This window comes from Otolemur garnettii, unplaced genomic scaffold (assembly GCF_000181295.1).
Source record: "Otolemur garnettii isolate 467f Iridium unplaced genomic scaffold, OtoGar3 scaffold00031, whole genome shotgun sequence".
NCBI classification, from domain to species: Eukaryota; Metazoa; Chordata; class Mammalia; order Primates; family Galagidae; genus Otolemur; species Otolemur garnettii.
In genome coordinates, this window is record NW_003852426.1 from 14,191,840 (window position 1) to 14,207,346 (window position 15,507).

General features: G+C 46.7%; 1 protein-coding gene across 1 annotated transcript in view; it reads right to left on the bottom strand.

The window, feature by feature from the left end:
• Positions 1-112: 112 nt before the first annotated feature.
• Positions 113-15,507, bottom strand: part of MRPS18A (mitochondrial ribosomal protein S18A) — a 22,971-nt gene continuing 7,576 nt past the window's right edge. Inside the window, exons 2-6 of the mRNA XM_003789224.3 lie at positions 9,103-9,134; positions 6,607-6,714; positions 4,113-4,236; positions 3,811-3,880; positions 113-583 (exon numbers count right to left, since the gene is read on the bottom strand). Of these exons, the coding sequence (XP_003789272.1) occupies positions 439-583; positions 3,811-3,880; positions 4,113-4,236; positions 6,607-6,714; positions 9,103-9,134 (479 nt within the window). The 3' untranslated portion in view covers positions 113-438. The remainder of the gene's footprint in view (positions 584-3,810; positions 3,881-4,112; positions 4,237-6,606; positions 6,715-9,102; positions 9,135-15,507) is intronic.

A 15,507-nucleotide genomic window follows, 5' to 3' on the forward strand; every position in this document is an offset into this window, starting at 1 on the left:
GCCTCCAGGTGCAATCATGTGGCCCACCACAAGAGATGAGCCTCAGTACTCAGCAATCAGCCAGAAATGTGTCCAGGCCCCCCAACTTCCCAAGCACTGAGCACACAGTAGGTAAGCCCATGAACCATGTTTATGACATACATTCCTTTGGGCAAAACTCCTGTCCCTGAGCAGAGCTTAGCTCAAACCCACAGCAGCTGCCAAGGGACCCAACTGCCCTTGCCTATCCTCCCAGTGGTGTTCCTGGGCAGGATGATGGTACTGAAGTTAGTCCCACTGTCCCTTTTCCCTTGCCCATTCGCACTGGAGGACCCAAGCCATCTTGGTGGGAGAGGGCAAGAGTGTGGTTGTGGGTAAAGGCTCATGAGTGAGCCTCCTATTCCACAGAGGAAGTGTGGGAGGTGCTCCAGCCAGGTTTTCTGGAAGCCCTGCTCTCAGTCAATGATACCACTTCAAAGGCATTCTTGAGTAGGAGATGTTGTCCTTCAGTAGGGGTGACCCCACAGCCATGCGCACCTTGTTCCAGCGGTGACCTTTTTTATAGATGGGCTTGACGGAACGGGGAGACCAGCGAGTCAGGTACCTGTGAAGGGAGGACAAGGAGGTTCCTGTGAGGACTGGGGTCCTGTCCTAGAACTGGGAAAATGGAGCATGGCCTCCTTGGGCCAAGCAAACACTTTCACCAGTTGTCCTTTTTCGAAGGGCAGGGATTTTCCTGGGAGTAGCTGCTGAGTGTCCTGTAAACAGATGGGCTGGGCTTTTGCTGCTGCAAAGTGTGTGTGGCCAGGGTCAGGCAGCTCAGGGCCACGAGCTCCCTTGATCTTTATGAGTTGTCAATGTTTGTGTGTGTTTGCTGGGGAGCAGATCACTCCTCTCTGACCTCAGCCATGGGGAGAGGATAGGCGATGTAATGGCCTACAGGAACCCTTCACTCTTCTTCACTTGACTCACTCAGCCACCCTAGCTTTCAGGGAGCTCCCCATGTTATCATAACTGGGTGAAGGACTCTAGCCCTTCACCCAACCCATGATGGGAGCGAAATGGTGAGGGCCCATGAATGCAGCCCTAGCCTAGGAAGGTTCAGTAGGAAGGGGGTGGGGAAAGATGGCTGCCACCTGTGGTTCTTTGGCCTCTTTTGGGGATGGCCAGGGCTCTGATAGTTCCCAGAAGAGTGGCTCATGCCAGATAGGACTGGGGTTTACTCTGTCCAGAATAGAACTTGGATCCTATTCAGAAAGGCCCATCCTTTGTCTGAAAGCTCAGCCATGAAAAAGGCCAGGAATCTTTCCCTGCCTCTATTTAGGTCAGGGCTCAATTCAGCTGTCTATGGAGACCCTCAAATAAGAAGCTTTTTAATTAAAAAAAGAATTAGTAAGCTTGGCTAAAAACTTGTAAATGATTACTGATTTATGCATTTTAACTGAGCTCTGCTGGACCGTGTTCTGCTGTCAGCCCTGTGCAGAGGGTGTCTGCATCAGGTGCTGGCCCACAGTCTGAATATGCACAGGGCAGAGAGGAGAGGGCCTTCCCCAAGTATCCAGCCAGAGTGATGACTGTGGACGGGGTGGCCCTGGGACCTGCTTTTTCTATGGTGGTAATCCTGAGAAAATGCAAGAATAAGGTAAAGGAAGGAAAACACCAAAGGCCCCTTTGCTGGATTCTCCCAGTGTTTTGGTGAAAAATTGGGATATGGGATCAGGCTTCCCAAAGAGGGTGCTCAGTGGGATTCAAGGACTCCCAGGGATCCTCAGGATGACCAAGCTCTCTGGATTTATTGCCCCAAAGCCATTCTTTTCCCCATGCATTGGAGAGATCTGAGGGAAGCTGGGCTTCAGCTAGCCTTGGGCCTAATGCCTATGCCACACGGAACAGCCAGCTGACTGTATGTGAGCTGGATGGCCTCCAGTCAGCTCTCTGGGAACATCCCAGTTCTCAGAAGAACCAAGGCTCTTTCTAGGCCCTTTCCTACCTCTCCTGAATAGGTGTGTTGGGTGGGGGGTGGTAGGCAACAGCAGAACAAAGCATGGTCCCAGCAGACCCTGGACCAATGCACAGCAGCTCAAGAACCCCTAGATGGAATTATACAGTCCTTTGCAAAGAAATCCATTTCTTTCGAAGACTGAACTCCCCCTCCCCCCGGGGTGGCCTTTTGCAACCCAAGAGCTCCCACACATCATCAATCCTGTGTCACATTAAAGGACAACGGATGTATGGGAGGGAGCCTGGCCTAGCTTCAAAGGCCTGAGGGACAAGATGGATTGTGTCCTTTCAGGCTTGCTGCTATTTCTTAAAAAGCCAGAGGGAGGTGGGCTCAAACCCTTAATGGTCCATAGCACATTTGGGAGACACAGAAAGGGATTAACATGTCCTGCTCCCCAGGGCTGCTGGCTGGTAGCCCAGCTAACAATGTGGGAGGTGCAGGTAGAGATAGGCACAGGACCAGGGTGCTGGCAATGCATTGGTGAAAGTCCAGCTCTGACCCAGCCTCTAGGGACAGAGGCAGCAAGGTACCAGGAAGCAACCCTATACCCCCAGACCAGCAACTGGCCTCACACCCTCCATGCCTGGGCTCTGCTGGGGATCAACCTATGAGGTTTGCTGGGAGCTGAGGTGTCTTGCTTTCCTTCAGTCATCTTTGGTATTCTACAGAGAGAAGTTCTATCTTCCTGATTCCAGTCTGAGAACCACCAGTGGCAGCTGGACAGGGGGAAGGGGTAGGGGAGAATAAGAACCTCAAAGATCAATCTTACAGAACTGGCTCTATTCTCAACAAGGGGATAATATAAACATAGGAAAACGTGAGCATGGTTATGTCAGAGTTGGAGAAGGAAGAGGAACTTGCAATAGGATAGTTGCTTGGGTGTTAGGTAAGAATCTGCTCTTACATTAGAGGGGCTGCCCTACTTAGGCTGGAGGGCAGACTGATTAATTCTAGGGTCTAGGGGGCTCCTCTCTTCCTCTATAAAACTGTGGGCCCTCCCAGGCTGCAGCTGTGTTGGTTGTTAACTGTACAACTCTAGGGAGCACTGTTTGTGATCTAGGCTATATGGATTCTGCCCTGAAGTTGTGCAGTGCCTGACTTGCGCAGCTATACATGGTGGCCCTACCCAGAGAGCCCTCCCAGTTTTTTTTTTTTTTTGTGAGACAGAGCCTCAAGCTGCCGCCCTGGGTAGAGTGCTGTGGCATCACAGCTCACAGCAACCTCCAACTCCTGGCCTCAAGTGAGTCTCCTGCCTCCACCTCCCAAGTAGCTGGGACTACAGGCACCCGCCACAAGGCCCGGCTATTTATTCTTGTTTGGTGGGCCCGGGGTGGATTCGAACCCGCCAGCTCAGGTGTATGTGGCTGGCACCTTAGCCGCTTGAGCCATAGGCGCCAAGCCCAAGCCCTCCCAGTTTTAAGACCTCATTCTGCCTTCTAATAACCCCAGGGCTAGAGAAAGCTAGGATACTGAAAGTTTGCAGAAATGCTCTGACATCCCCATAGCAACGCAGTGTGATGTCATAAACAGGGGATTAGCACATTCTAATGCCCAATCAGCAGGCTTTCCTACCTTTCTTGCCCCTGTGCTAAGGGCCCTATAGGCAAGGGAAGAGGAAAGAGGCTGAGGCCAGTAAGGAAGGACTACAGCAGAGGTGGGAATGATGTGGGTGGGGCGATTTAGTTGGAAGGGGATAGAATGGACAGCCCAGGCACACTCTAGCTTGCCTGAGCTATGAGATAGCGCCAACAAATGGTTTCCCCAGCAGAATCCAGTGAGAGCCGAGGGCCCACAGAATGTTTAAGTTATTCACACCCAGGTTTGCTTACCGGTTGAGTTGGGGTTTGCTCTTTGGAACAAATCCTTCAGGAAGCCGAGGCCTATGATTTGGGAGCAGACCTGAGTGGAGGGAAGAAGAAATGGTCTCTGCAGCTCCCTCGCAGCTCTGAGTGGGCCAGAAGGAAAGCCAAAGGACGTGTGTCTGGTGGGGGTTTTACCACTGGGCGGGGTGTGTGTGTGTGTGTGTGAGTAAAAATAACACTCTGAATATCCACTTCTCTTCTAGGAAGGGCTGGAACTCGGGGTAGCTGGGTGGGGAGAGATGCCTGTAACATCCTGAGGGGCCTTCTACCTGCACGGTGGGCCATCTTCACACACTCCTCAATTTTTCGGTGCTCTTCCTGGCATAGGCCTGTGATCTTTCGGGGTAGCATGCCTCCGTGAGGCCGGATGAACTGACTAAGCAGCAAAACATCCTAGTGAAAACCGAAAACAGGAGATGTGGGTCAGCTGGGCTTGCATTTGATATTGAGGAACCAGGGCTGCACGGCACACAGGGGAGGCTGTAGGATCCAGCACTCCAAGGGGTCAATGTCTCTTGGGAACCTACCTAAGAATAAATTCTCCACACATCTCTGCTCCTTTCATCCTAACAAAGGTTAATCCCAACTTAGTGAGATTTTCTGTGTCTCATTACCAATCCAAGAGCTCTCAGCAACTCCATAAGGTAGACTAGGTTAGACAATAAAAGCTCTTTAAAAAAATGTTAACAATCTTTTATGCATCTGTAGTATCTTTCTTGGTGACAAAATGTCTGTTGAATGATTCTTTTTAGGTAGCGTAGGAGAATGTTATATATTTCTACATAACAGGGAAAACACATACCACTTTAGCTCCCAAAGCCTACAGGCCACAGGCCAGAGTATATGCAAACAGTCCCTTCATCTCCTGCCAGTCCCTCAAGTGCTAGGCAGGCATAAAGCCACCTGTGACCAGATGGGAAAGGATTTTTGTGCTTCCTTCAGACCATCACATGCCCAACGGGCTGCCTGAGACAGATCACAGAAACAAGGATAGAGCCAGAACAAGACAAAGGACTACCTCTCTCCCAACTCCAACTCTTATAGAACAGGGTGAAGGGACTGTTTGCAGGGGTTAAATGAAACTCACCACCCCCTTGCCCTCAGGGCCCTGGCACACCAACCTTAGCAGTCCTGTTCCACAAACCAACTTGCTTCCCTGGCAGGCGCCTCACTGTATAACCACAGATTTGTTTTAATCACTGGACAGTGCCTGAGGGACCCAGGCCTCCAATTCCCACCCCTGTTCTCTTCAGAATCTGATGAAAAGTACTTGGATTAGATTAATCTAGGGCTAATAAACTAGGCTGAAGCCCCAGCCCCCCCCCCCCCCCAGGCTGCCAAGCAAGCTGATAGCTTCATGCAACTCAGGCTAACGGTGCTCTCAGTGGAAAGGAGTAAAAGGAAAAACAACTTTAGCCTTTACCTCGGAGGGGATTAGATTTCTTCTGCTAGATAAACAGAGCCAAGTACATTTCCTGGAAAAGGCTGGTAAGAAAAGTGCCCCATGTGGCTGGGCAGGTATGGGGTTAATTTCCTATTAGCAGCTGAGATTCCAAGTATGCCCACAACCCCACTAACTTCCACATGGCAAAAAGCTCTGAACATTGCCCCTTTGCCTGCACTTGCTTTCTATTGCTCTAGGCAGCCATCAGCAGTAGGGCCCCAGGGCACAGCGAAAGAGCACACCCCTCGTGTGGCCTGAAGCCAAGGCCTCCAGCCCAGGAGATTAGTTGGGTCATTCTGTTCAGATCCCATGGGCATGTGGCCTCTTCTGCTTTTATCACCTGACCAGGATCTCAGCCGTTAGTCATCCCACTCCACATAGGGGCACAGGAACAACCTGCAGGTCAAACTGGCCCACGGCCTGAATCACCTGAAACCCCAAAATAGGGTGCTAATGTCACTAGTGAGAGCTCTGAAGAACAAGTAAGGATTTCTCCAGGGCTGTGTACCCCTGGGTCCTTCCCATCTGTAGAAAGCACATACAGAGCAGTAGTTAGGAACCAGGGCTCTGCCCCGGCTTTGTATCCTTGGAGTTTGTATCTCAGCTCTTATACTTACTAGCTGGGAGATCTGAGGCAAGTTCATTAACTTAAATTTCCTCATCTGTAAAATGAGGATGAAAAAAGTATCTATTTCAGAGGGTCAGTGTGAAAAGTCAGTGAATTAAAACAGATAAGCACTTGTAACAGTGCCTGACAGAAAGCATGCACTCAGTGCGTTATCGTTATTTTTCACCACCATCCTCTCTCCCTGGAAACCACCGCACTAGAAGGCATCTTTATAGCTCCAACATGGAAAGAGTAGTATGTTCCCAGATCACAGTGAGAACCATTTCTGTTCAAATACACCCTCATTGTAAATAAGGAAGAAAGCCAAACCCAGATGATGATGACTCCATGCCCATGAGAGTAAGCCTCTATGGGCTGGGTTACAGGGCCATGGTGGTCTGAAAAACAATCAGACCATGAACTTAACCAGTGCACATTATAGTCATGGGAGAGCTTTAAAAAAAATGCTCAGGCCCCACCCTCAGAGACTGATGATTTGGTTGGTCTAGGGCGGAGCCTGGGCATCATTATTTTTTAAAGCTCCCTAGGTTATTGTAACATGCAGCAGGGTTTAGAGTCACTGCACAAAATGCTGTCTCCAGTGACACTATAAGATGCAGCAGTGGCTGCAAGGGGAGCATGCTGCTCCAATTAACTAGGGAATCGGATCTCTGTGACATGCAGACCTGAGTGTCCCTACGCAAAGACCCACCTCATAGTTGTACTTGTGCTTCAGGTTCCAACGGCAGATAGGACATTGGCCAGAGGGGTTAGGAGGATTTGGACTCTCCTTGGGAGTCTCTGTCATACGACCTTCAATCTAGGGAGGCAGAGAAAGCAAGCCAATATAAGGGACAGGGAGCCACTTATCTCTGAGCAAAATCCAAAATGATGGAAATGCTGGTAAAATTTATCTTGGAGGGTCTTATGGGAATAGCTAGCAGGTCTCTGTGAACTGTGGTGTTTGTTCTGCAGTTGCTAATACTAGCCTTAGGGTGGCCACAAGGATGTGTTTTGGTGACTGGCAGGGGTAATAGAAACCATATGAACTGAATACTGGTGACAAGAGAAAGGGAAGGGTTTGCTGTATCAACTAAATGCATTTCTTTCAAGAAATGCCCCCCTAAAAAAACACCCCATAAACAAAAAACTGTGCTTTCTTTTCCTCCCTTTGGGAAAAGTAAGACATGCATATGGCAAAAAGTTTCAAATGGCACAGGGATATAGAGTCCAGAGGAAGTCTCCCTCCCATCCTACATGTCCTCAGAGGAAACTGCAGTGTCTAGCTATATCTTATAGAACAAGGTCTATGTCAGTGGGTCTCAAGTGAGGTGATTTTGCTCCTCAGGGGACACTTGGCAATGTCTGGAGCCATTTTTGATAGTCACAACTGGCGAAAAGGGTGACTAACATCTAGGAGGGATGCTCTACCAGCTAACACTGCACAGGACAGTTCCCACAACAAAGAATTATCCAGTCCCAAATGCCAATAATGCCAAGGCTGAGAACACCTGAGCTGTGCCTATATGAGCAGGTACTGTACATACTTTTTTTTTAATTAAAAAAAATCAGATGGGAAGATACATTCCCCTGTCCTGCTCCCTGCTTTCAACATTGAGATGTCACCTTTCAAACCTTGCTGAGGCCACATGTGAAATGACCTCCTTCTTGCTGCCGTTTTCTGTGACACAGCCTTGGAATTACCAGGCACAATAAACCAATGATGAGAATTAGCTCCAATTGCAAGGGGGGAGTTTAGAAAGCCTTGCTGACGATGCCCTGGATTGTGAACGAGGCTGGAACAGATCTTAGAGACTCTGCGAGTGTAGCAACACTATCTCCTGGGGTAGAACCGGCCAAAGGGAAAGGGGGTTGGAAGTACTGCTTAGCTATATGGGACACTGCTATCTATCTTTCTGCCATAGCAACCACAACTACACCAGAAATGGAGATGTGTGAGTTAGAGAAAATTCACAGGTACACAGCAGACTTTGTAGGGGTAGGGGTGAAGGTGATTACAGTGGGCTGGGAGGAGAGAGCCAATATTTATTGATTCATTATATGCCTGGCTCCAGGCTAAGAACTGTTCACATATTTCACTTAACCCTCATAACCTAGTGAAGTTGATGTCCGATCTTGTTTCATAGAGGAGAAAGTAATAACCAAAGTCAGCCATGGCAGTGCCTCTCTAGGCATGGTTGGGCTCTTCCCTCTCCTGAGGGCTCTCATAGGTCACAGTGTCTTGTGTGCACTCTACAAATTAGCAGATTCATGCCCCACATGAGAAAAATGTACTTTACACTCAAAAGTCAGATGTATTCTCCTTCAGCATGGAGGTTATAGGGTAAATGCTTGTTTTAGCTTTGAATCAAGGAAAAAAGTATCCCAAGGGGACGAAGAGCCCCTTAAAAAGACAGAACTGTTTTGAGGCTAAGTAGTAGAAAGGCTGAGTAAATCTTCTAGAGGAAGATCCAATGCACTGGTTTTGGGGAGAAGACGGCCTTGGGGAGGACTGAGCTTGGCTGGTTGGCTGCCTAATGGGTTAAATCCCTGGTTGACATGGAAGTTACAGAGGCTTCTGGGAATTCTTTGCAGTGGCTGAGGATTTGGAGGCATGGAAGGCCATGTGAAAACAATGTTGTCTTTTAAGGATTATAGGATAATCTAGGCCCCATGACTCCCCAAGGAAGGGAGGTGAGATGGGCTCAATGAGGGAAAGGGGAGAGGGTGGATAAAGAATCATTCCAGCTTTCTTACTGACAGACAAGCTAGGGCGCCAGCGAGTGAGGCCAGGACCCAGAGAATGTCACCTTTTAAATGCATCATTTAAGGAGTAGCTTAGTCATTCCAGGCAGAAAAGAAAGGCAGCCTCCTGGTCCTGGGTCAACTAACTCTGGCTCTCTAAGCCTGCAACAGTGCCTTAGTTTCCCCTTTGGGAAACTGACTTATCATCTGCCAAAGAACATATCAGCAAAGGCCAATTTAATCAAATAACAGATGCCCCAGCCCAGGCATAGTAACTGTTCCTGATTAGCCACACTACAGTATACAGCTTGAAAAATAGTAGACTGTGGGATTTATGGGCATGGAGGGAGCTGATCCTGGAGCCAGAAGGATCCAGTTTGGGCCTCCCTCCCTTCCCGAGAGGAGCAGCCAGGCAACTCCAAGTGTTAAAGAGGTTATAAGTGGCCAACTTGATGATACTTACTATAGTCGTCTTCCCTTCTTGGATCTCCACCACTACAGAGATAAAGGGGAAAAATGAGGTCAGCCATTTAATAAGGAACAGAGAGTTTCAAATAACAGCTCAAATTTTACACATGCAGAAGAAAGGAGCCTTCAGTCTGCACTCTCCCACGGCCCTCACCTGGAGTGGAAAGTGTACAGGGTTCAACCCCCAGGGCCAAGGCTTTATGCCCTTGAGGCTGAGATAATATCACCACTCTGGGATTAAGGATCTCCGTACTGTTTTTGCCTAAGTCAAGCTTCATCTAGGTGCTATCCAAGAACTTGGCAAGATCCTGCCCTACTGTGAATAGGAATAAGAGGTGGTGGGGCAGTGGCATTTAAAGACCTTCAAAAGTATTCCTGTGTGTGTCCTATGACAAAGAGCATCAGACATAAATATTTTGGGGTTTTTTTTTGAGACACAGTCTTCAGTTGCCCTGAGTAAATTAGTGCCATGGCATCATAACTCATAGCAATCTTAAACTCCTGGGTTCAAGTGATCCTTTTGCCTCAGCTGCCTGAGTAACTGGGACTACAGGCACTTGCCACCATGCCTGGCTAGTTTTTTCTTTTTAGTAGAGATGGGGTCTCGCTCTTGCTCAGGATGGTCTCAAACTTCTGAACTCAAATGAACCACAGGCTTCAGCCTCCTGGAGTGCAAAGATTACAAATATGAGCCACTGTACCCGGCCCTAAAATAGTTTTTGACTTTGAAGAGTCTGTGACAAGCTACAGCTGTTTTAGTGGCCCCATGGTGGATAAGCAACAAGACAAGTTCACCTTTAAACCATATCATGAAAGTCTTGAGTTGAATCTGTATGAAGGACTTGGAATAACAGCAAGTTTTATCATTTGATGTACTAATAAAATAGCCCAAGTCAGGTAGGGTGGCTCACATCTATAATTCTAGTGTTTGCCAAGGCTGAGGTAGGAAGACAGCCCAAGGCCAGAAGTTGGATAACAGCCTGGACGACATAACAAGACCCTGTCTCTACAAAAAATAGAAAAATTAGCTGGGTGCAGTGGTGTACGCTTATAGTCCCAGCTACTTGGGAGGCTGAGGCAGGAGGATCTACTAAGCTCAGAAGTTTGAGGTTGCAGGGAGGTATGATGACATCACTACACTCCAGCCTTGGCAAAAGAGACTCTGTCTTGAAAAAAAAAAAGTCCATACATTACTGCAAGAAATCTGAAGATAGCTGTGTAGTTAAATCCTCTCCTCTCTTACCCACTGCTCTCCCTGTAGGGTTGTTTTATTATCTATTTTGGAGGTGGGTAACAAGGTGCAAATAAGAAGCCTGCAGACACTGGGTCCAGGCAGAATTTCAATGAGAGCACTGCCATTCCAAATTGAAAGGGACTCTCTCTGCTCTTTGCATATTTAGGACTTAGGCAGTTAGAAGAGAACTTGGGGGCCTGATAATCAGTCTCACGGAGGCTATACACATAATCCCGTCCTACTTAACCAAGATGCAGAATGACAACAATCCAAGGAAAAGCTAATATCCCACATTTGGCAAATACAGTAGAAGCTTTCTATGTTGACTGCCCAAGGGACTACAACAAACTGGCCAATATATAGAGGCGGTCAACATAAGGAACTAGGCCTACTGTACTGATAGGTACATGTGGTGCATGTCCAGTCTATGACCGTCCGGTCTATGACCATTAGGTCTCCCCCAGGAGGTGGTCAACTATGGAGGTTCTACTGTATAATCAAATAGTTCTTGGAGATTCTCCCATGTTCTCTCGGTTTCTTTAGAAGCCACAGCTGTCAGCATAGAAACTGGTACATGGCAAATGCTCAATAAATATTATTATTTTTAGGGAGCAAAATACTTGTCACAGTCCCCTTCTAAAATCTGGGTCCAAATAGCTAGGCTACAAACTGTCTCCCAAAATACTAAAAAACATATTGTAAAAGCAGCTTGGCTACCAAAATTTAGTTTTACTCAGCTCTGGCTGGCCAAGGCAAGTAGTACAGATCAAAAAGAGCCCTAAGGTTGAGAATCCAGTGAAAGCCACAGACTTCTCCGTAGGAAAATCTCCACAGCATATTCTCAATTAGGTATGGATGTGGGAGGCTCACTGCCCCCTGCAGCTATACACCTAAACAGTAATACTGGTTATTGCTTAGTGGTGGCAGTAGGCATTTTTAGTTTCTTCCTTTTGTCTATCTGTATTTTCTAAAGTTTCTAGAATAAACATGTGCTGCTTTTGCAGTAAAAAGTAAACAATAAAGAGAAGAGAATGTCTAAGGGAAAAAGGCATTTCTAACGCAACCAGAGGCCCACTGCAGCTGTGACAGATACCTAATTGGACACAGACTGCCTGGAATTGTTCCCCATTTGTTTTCTGGGCAGGCCATTCATAAAGACTCCAAAACAACCAACCTGAGAGCCCCTCAAAGTCCAACTCCAAACAAACAAAGGAGTAACACTGGCTATAAAAGCCCCTAGGCTTTCTCCAAAGAACCCTGTAGCCACTAATCACTTCAAAAACAAACTAGGTTTCTCCCTGTAAAAGAAATGCACCATCCTACACAGGAATCTACTTGTACAGAATAGAGATCAACCTAGTAACCAGATATGGGTGAGACTCAACCTGGCCTTCAGTCTAGAAGCTAGTACAGCTATAGAGAGAAAGTCACTATGTGTCACAGTGTGTCAATCTGTAGACACAACCTACAAATAGAGGGTGGGAGGAGTTGGAGGGGAGATAGGAGGAGGGAATACAGCCCAGTAGGGGTTCCAGACACCTCAGAAACTTTGCAAATTTGGCAAAAACCAAGTTGGGAGATGGCCTGAGGGCAACCCAATCTGAACAGGTGTGTCTGTGGGGGACAGTTTTTGAGAGTCCATAGGAAACAAAAGAAGACACATTCTGGAACCACTGGAATCAGCAGTCAGAACAATGCCCTGAAACACAAAGTAGATAAACATGTGGTTCCCTTCTCCTTGGAGGCACTTGGGTCCTAACCATGAGCTAAACAAGCCTAACAAAACACATCACTCCCGGCAAAGAACCAAACCCTGAAGTCATCCCACTGGCCCCTGGAAAAGAGATCAAAGCCCATGACAAGCTTCACTGTGCACCAGCTCTCCACACAGCAACTCTTGAATCAGTGAATCATCTTACTAGTGGGTAAAACAATAGGCAGATGCTTATCTAAGAGACAATTTGTCAAATCTGAAGAAAAGACAAGGGAATTCACAAGAGACTGAGAGTGATCAGGGTGGTGTCTTAGTGCTGGGGGAGAAGGCCTGGCTGGAGCCTGCAGAGGCCCTTAGTAGATTTTAAGCCTCTGGAAAGAGAAGATAGGAATCAGAATAGTATTGATTTTCAGTATGCATACACAAACATGGCAAAACCAAACAAAACCTGAGATCTGTTTTCTCCCTGGCCATCTCTTTATTCAAGAGAAGTGGGGGTGGGCTAAGAAAAGCAAGACTAATCACAAGCTAAACTACTCATCTAAAAAAAAGAAAAAAAAAAACAAAGCTGGGCTAAGATTTAGGCAGTAACAGAAAACGTGTTTAGAAAGAGATAGACTCACCCTTGTGCTCTGAGATATGGCAGAATCAAGTCAACTAAAGAAAGAGATGAAAGATGAAGCAGTTCTCTAAACAAGAACTAATGGCCAAAATCTTTCATGATTGGCACTTCTCATACACATGAAATAATCTGTCCCAAATGAGGCAACACATTTGCTGAGCATTCATGCATTACATAGCCTTGCCCTACTTACCCTGGAGTTACAGTAGAATAGGAAGACATAGTCTTTGCCCTAGAGGAGTAAAGGGAACTAAAACAAGCATGGGAACTTCACTATAGTAAAGTTCATGCCTTGTAAAGAGGTCCTTTGAGTACTTCAGTAAATACTCATCCAGGATGGAGTCCAAGATAACTTTATAATAGTCTGGAGCCAACAGGATTGTGGTGAGATTGCAGTGAACGCAAAAGACTTTAATGGTCACATAAACACAGGCATGCAGCCATATAAAGATCCAACTGCCCAGTAAAGGAGGAAGTCAGGAAAGATGAATGGTGAGGAGTGTAGGGCATTGATGCAGGAAATGCCCAGAGACCAAGGACCCTCTTGGAAAGAATTTGTGGAAACAAAGTCCCAAGCAGAGTAGGAAGGAATGGAGTAACTGATAGCTAGAAGGAGGCCCTAACAGTCTTATACTTGTGTAGGGTCAGAGAGAGGAGCGCCATGTTTGGGATGTGTGCCTGCCTCAAGCACCACTTCCTTCAGTTCATCTTTAATTCTATCATTAAAGTTTCCCGATTCCCTCATTGCCTTCCCTTCTTTTCCCTTGGACCCCTGAGGGAGTATTCTTCTGCTGTATGATTCTGAATGAGGAGTCTTACTAATTCATAAAAATCTCTTTCCACTAGCAGGTTACTCTGGACTCTATTCCTTGAATTCTTTGAAATTCCCAACTCACTCTTCTTTCAAAGCTTTTCATCCTGCCAAACACACCCTTGTATAAATGCGAGGCCCTCCAGAAAGTCCCTTTAGCTGACTGAAAGAGATGAAGCAAATTCTCTTCGGCCTTTAGTCATTTCGATACACTCTGTTAAAGTGTCTGACAGATCATGACTGTTAATTCATATGATCATATGTGTTTATTTTTTGTTTTAAATAAATTTCCTTCACAAGGTTCTAAGAATGATAAAGTAGGAATGAGGTCTAACACAATCTTTGCTAACCCTGGCAGTGCTGAACATAAAGGCAGTAAGTACTCCGTGGGGAGAGCTTTCAGGGGCTCTTACTGGGGAAGAAGGAAGAGTGCTAGTTCAGCTTCTAACTCCATCATTTACTCGCTCTGTGATGACACATGCAAGCAAGTGAATACTTTGGGACTGGATTTCTCATTTTTAAAAATGAGGACACTTAATATCCACCTTTAAGCTATTGTTGAGAAGAATGAATAAATGAACGTGGAGAATAGTACTTGCAGCAGGCACTTAGAAGCAATAATTTTCATTTTTGTCCCCTTTCAGTCTTGCTTTTTCCATAACAATCTTTTGGCTTTGTGTGTGTCTTTTTTTTTTTTTTTTTTTTTAAGAGACAGAGTCTCACTTTATCACCCTTGACAGAGTAGCTCACAGCAACCTCCAACTCCTGGGCTTAGATGATTCTCTTGCCTCAGCCTCCTGAGTAGCTGGGACTACAGGCGCTAGCCACAACTATTTTTTTGTTGCAGTTTGGCCGGGGCTGGGTTTGAACCAGCCACCCTCAGTACATGGGGCCAGAGCCCTACTCACTGAGCCACAGGCGCCGCCCTTGTATGTCTCTCTTATCAAACTTCAGAAAAGGTTCTCTCAACAACAGCAGGACTGACATTCTGGATCAGATATTTCTTTGTTGTGAGAAGCTGTCCTGTGTATTATAAGATGATTAAATAGCATTCCTGGCCTCTACCCATCACATGCCAGTAGTGTCAGTTCTGACATCTAAAAATGTCTCTAGACAATGATTCTCAACCAGTGTGTCATGAAAGGATCTTAGGTGTGCTGCGGAAAAATTTTTCTTGGTAGAGTGACATGGTGTCTTAGCTCACAGCAACCTCAAACTCTTGGGATCAAGCAATTCTCTTGCTTTAGCCTCTCATGTAGCTGAGATTACAGACACTGGCCATGACACCTTGCTATTTTTTAGAGACGGGGTCTCGCTCTGGCTCAGGCTGGTCTCAAATCAGTGAGCTCAGGCAATCCACCTGCCTTGGCCTCCCATGTGTTGGGATTATAGGCATGAGTCACTGAGCCCAGCCATGCTGTGAAAATTTTTAAAGATTAATTGAGCTGGCAGCACCCATACCTCAGTGGGTAGGGCGCCAGCCATATATATCCAGGCTGATGGGTTCGAACCTGGCCCCAGCCAGCTAAACAATGACAACTACAACAATAAAAATAGCTGGGTGTTGTGGCAGGTGCCTATAGTCCCAGCTGTGAGGGAGGCTGAGGCAAGAGAATCGCTTGAGCCCAAGAGTTTGAGGTTGCGTGAGCTGTGATGCCATGGCATTCTTCCAAGGGTGACACAGTGAGACTCTGTCTCAAAAGAAAGAAAAAAAAAGATTAATTGAATTATTTGCAAAAGAAGTTCAAAGCACAGTAAATGTACATATCAAAATTAAAACCTCTTTAAATGGGCTCTGTGCCCATAGTTCAGTGGTTAGGGCTCTGGCCACATACACTGAGGCAGGTGGGTTAGAACCCGGCGGGAGCCTGCTAACCAAATGACAACTGCAACAACAACAACAACAACAACAAAAGAGCCAGGCGTTGTGGTGGGCAACTGTAGTCCCAGCTATTTGGGAAGTTATGGTAAAAGAATCTCTTAAGCCTAAGAGTTTGAGGTTGCTGGGATACCACTGCA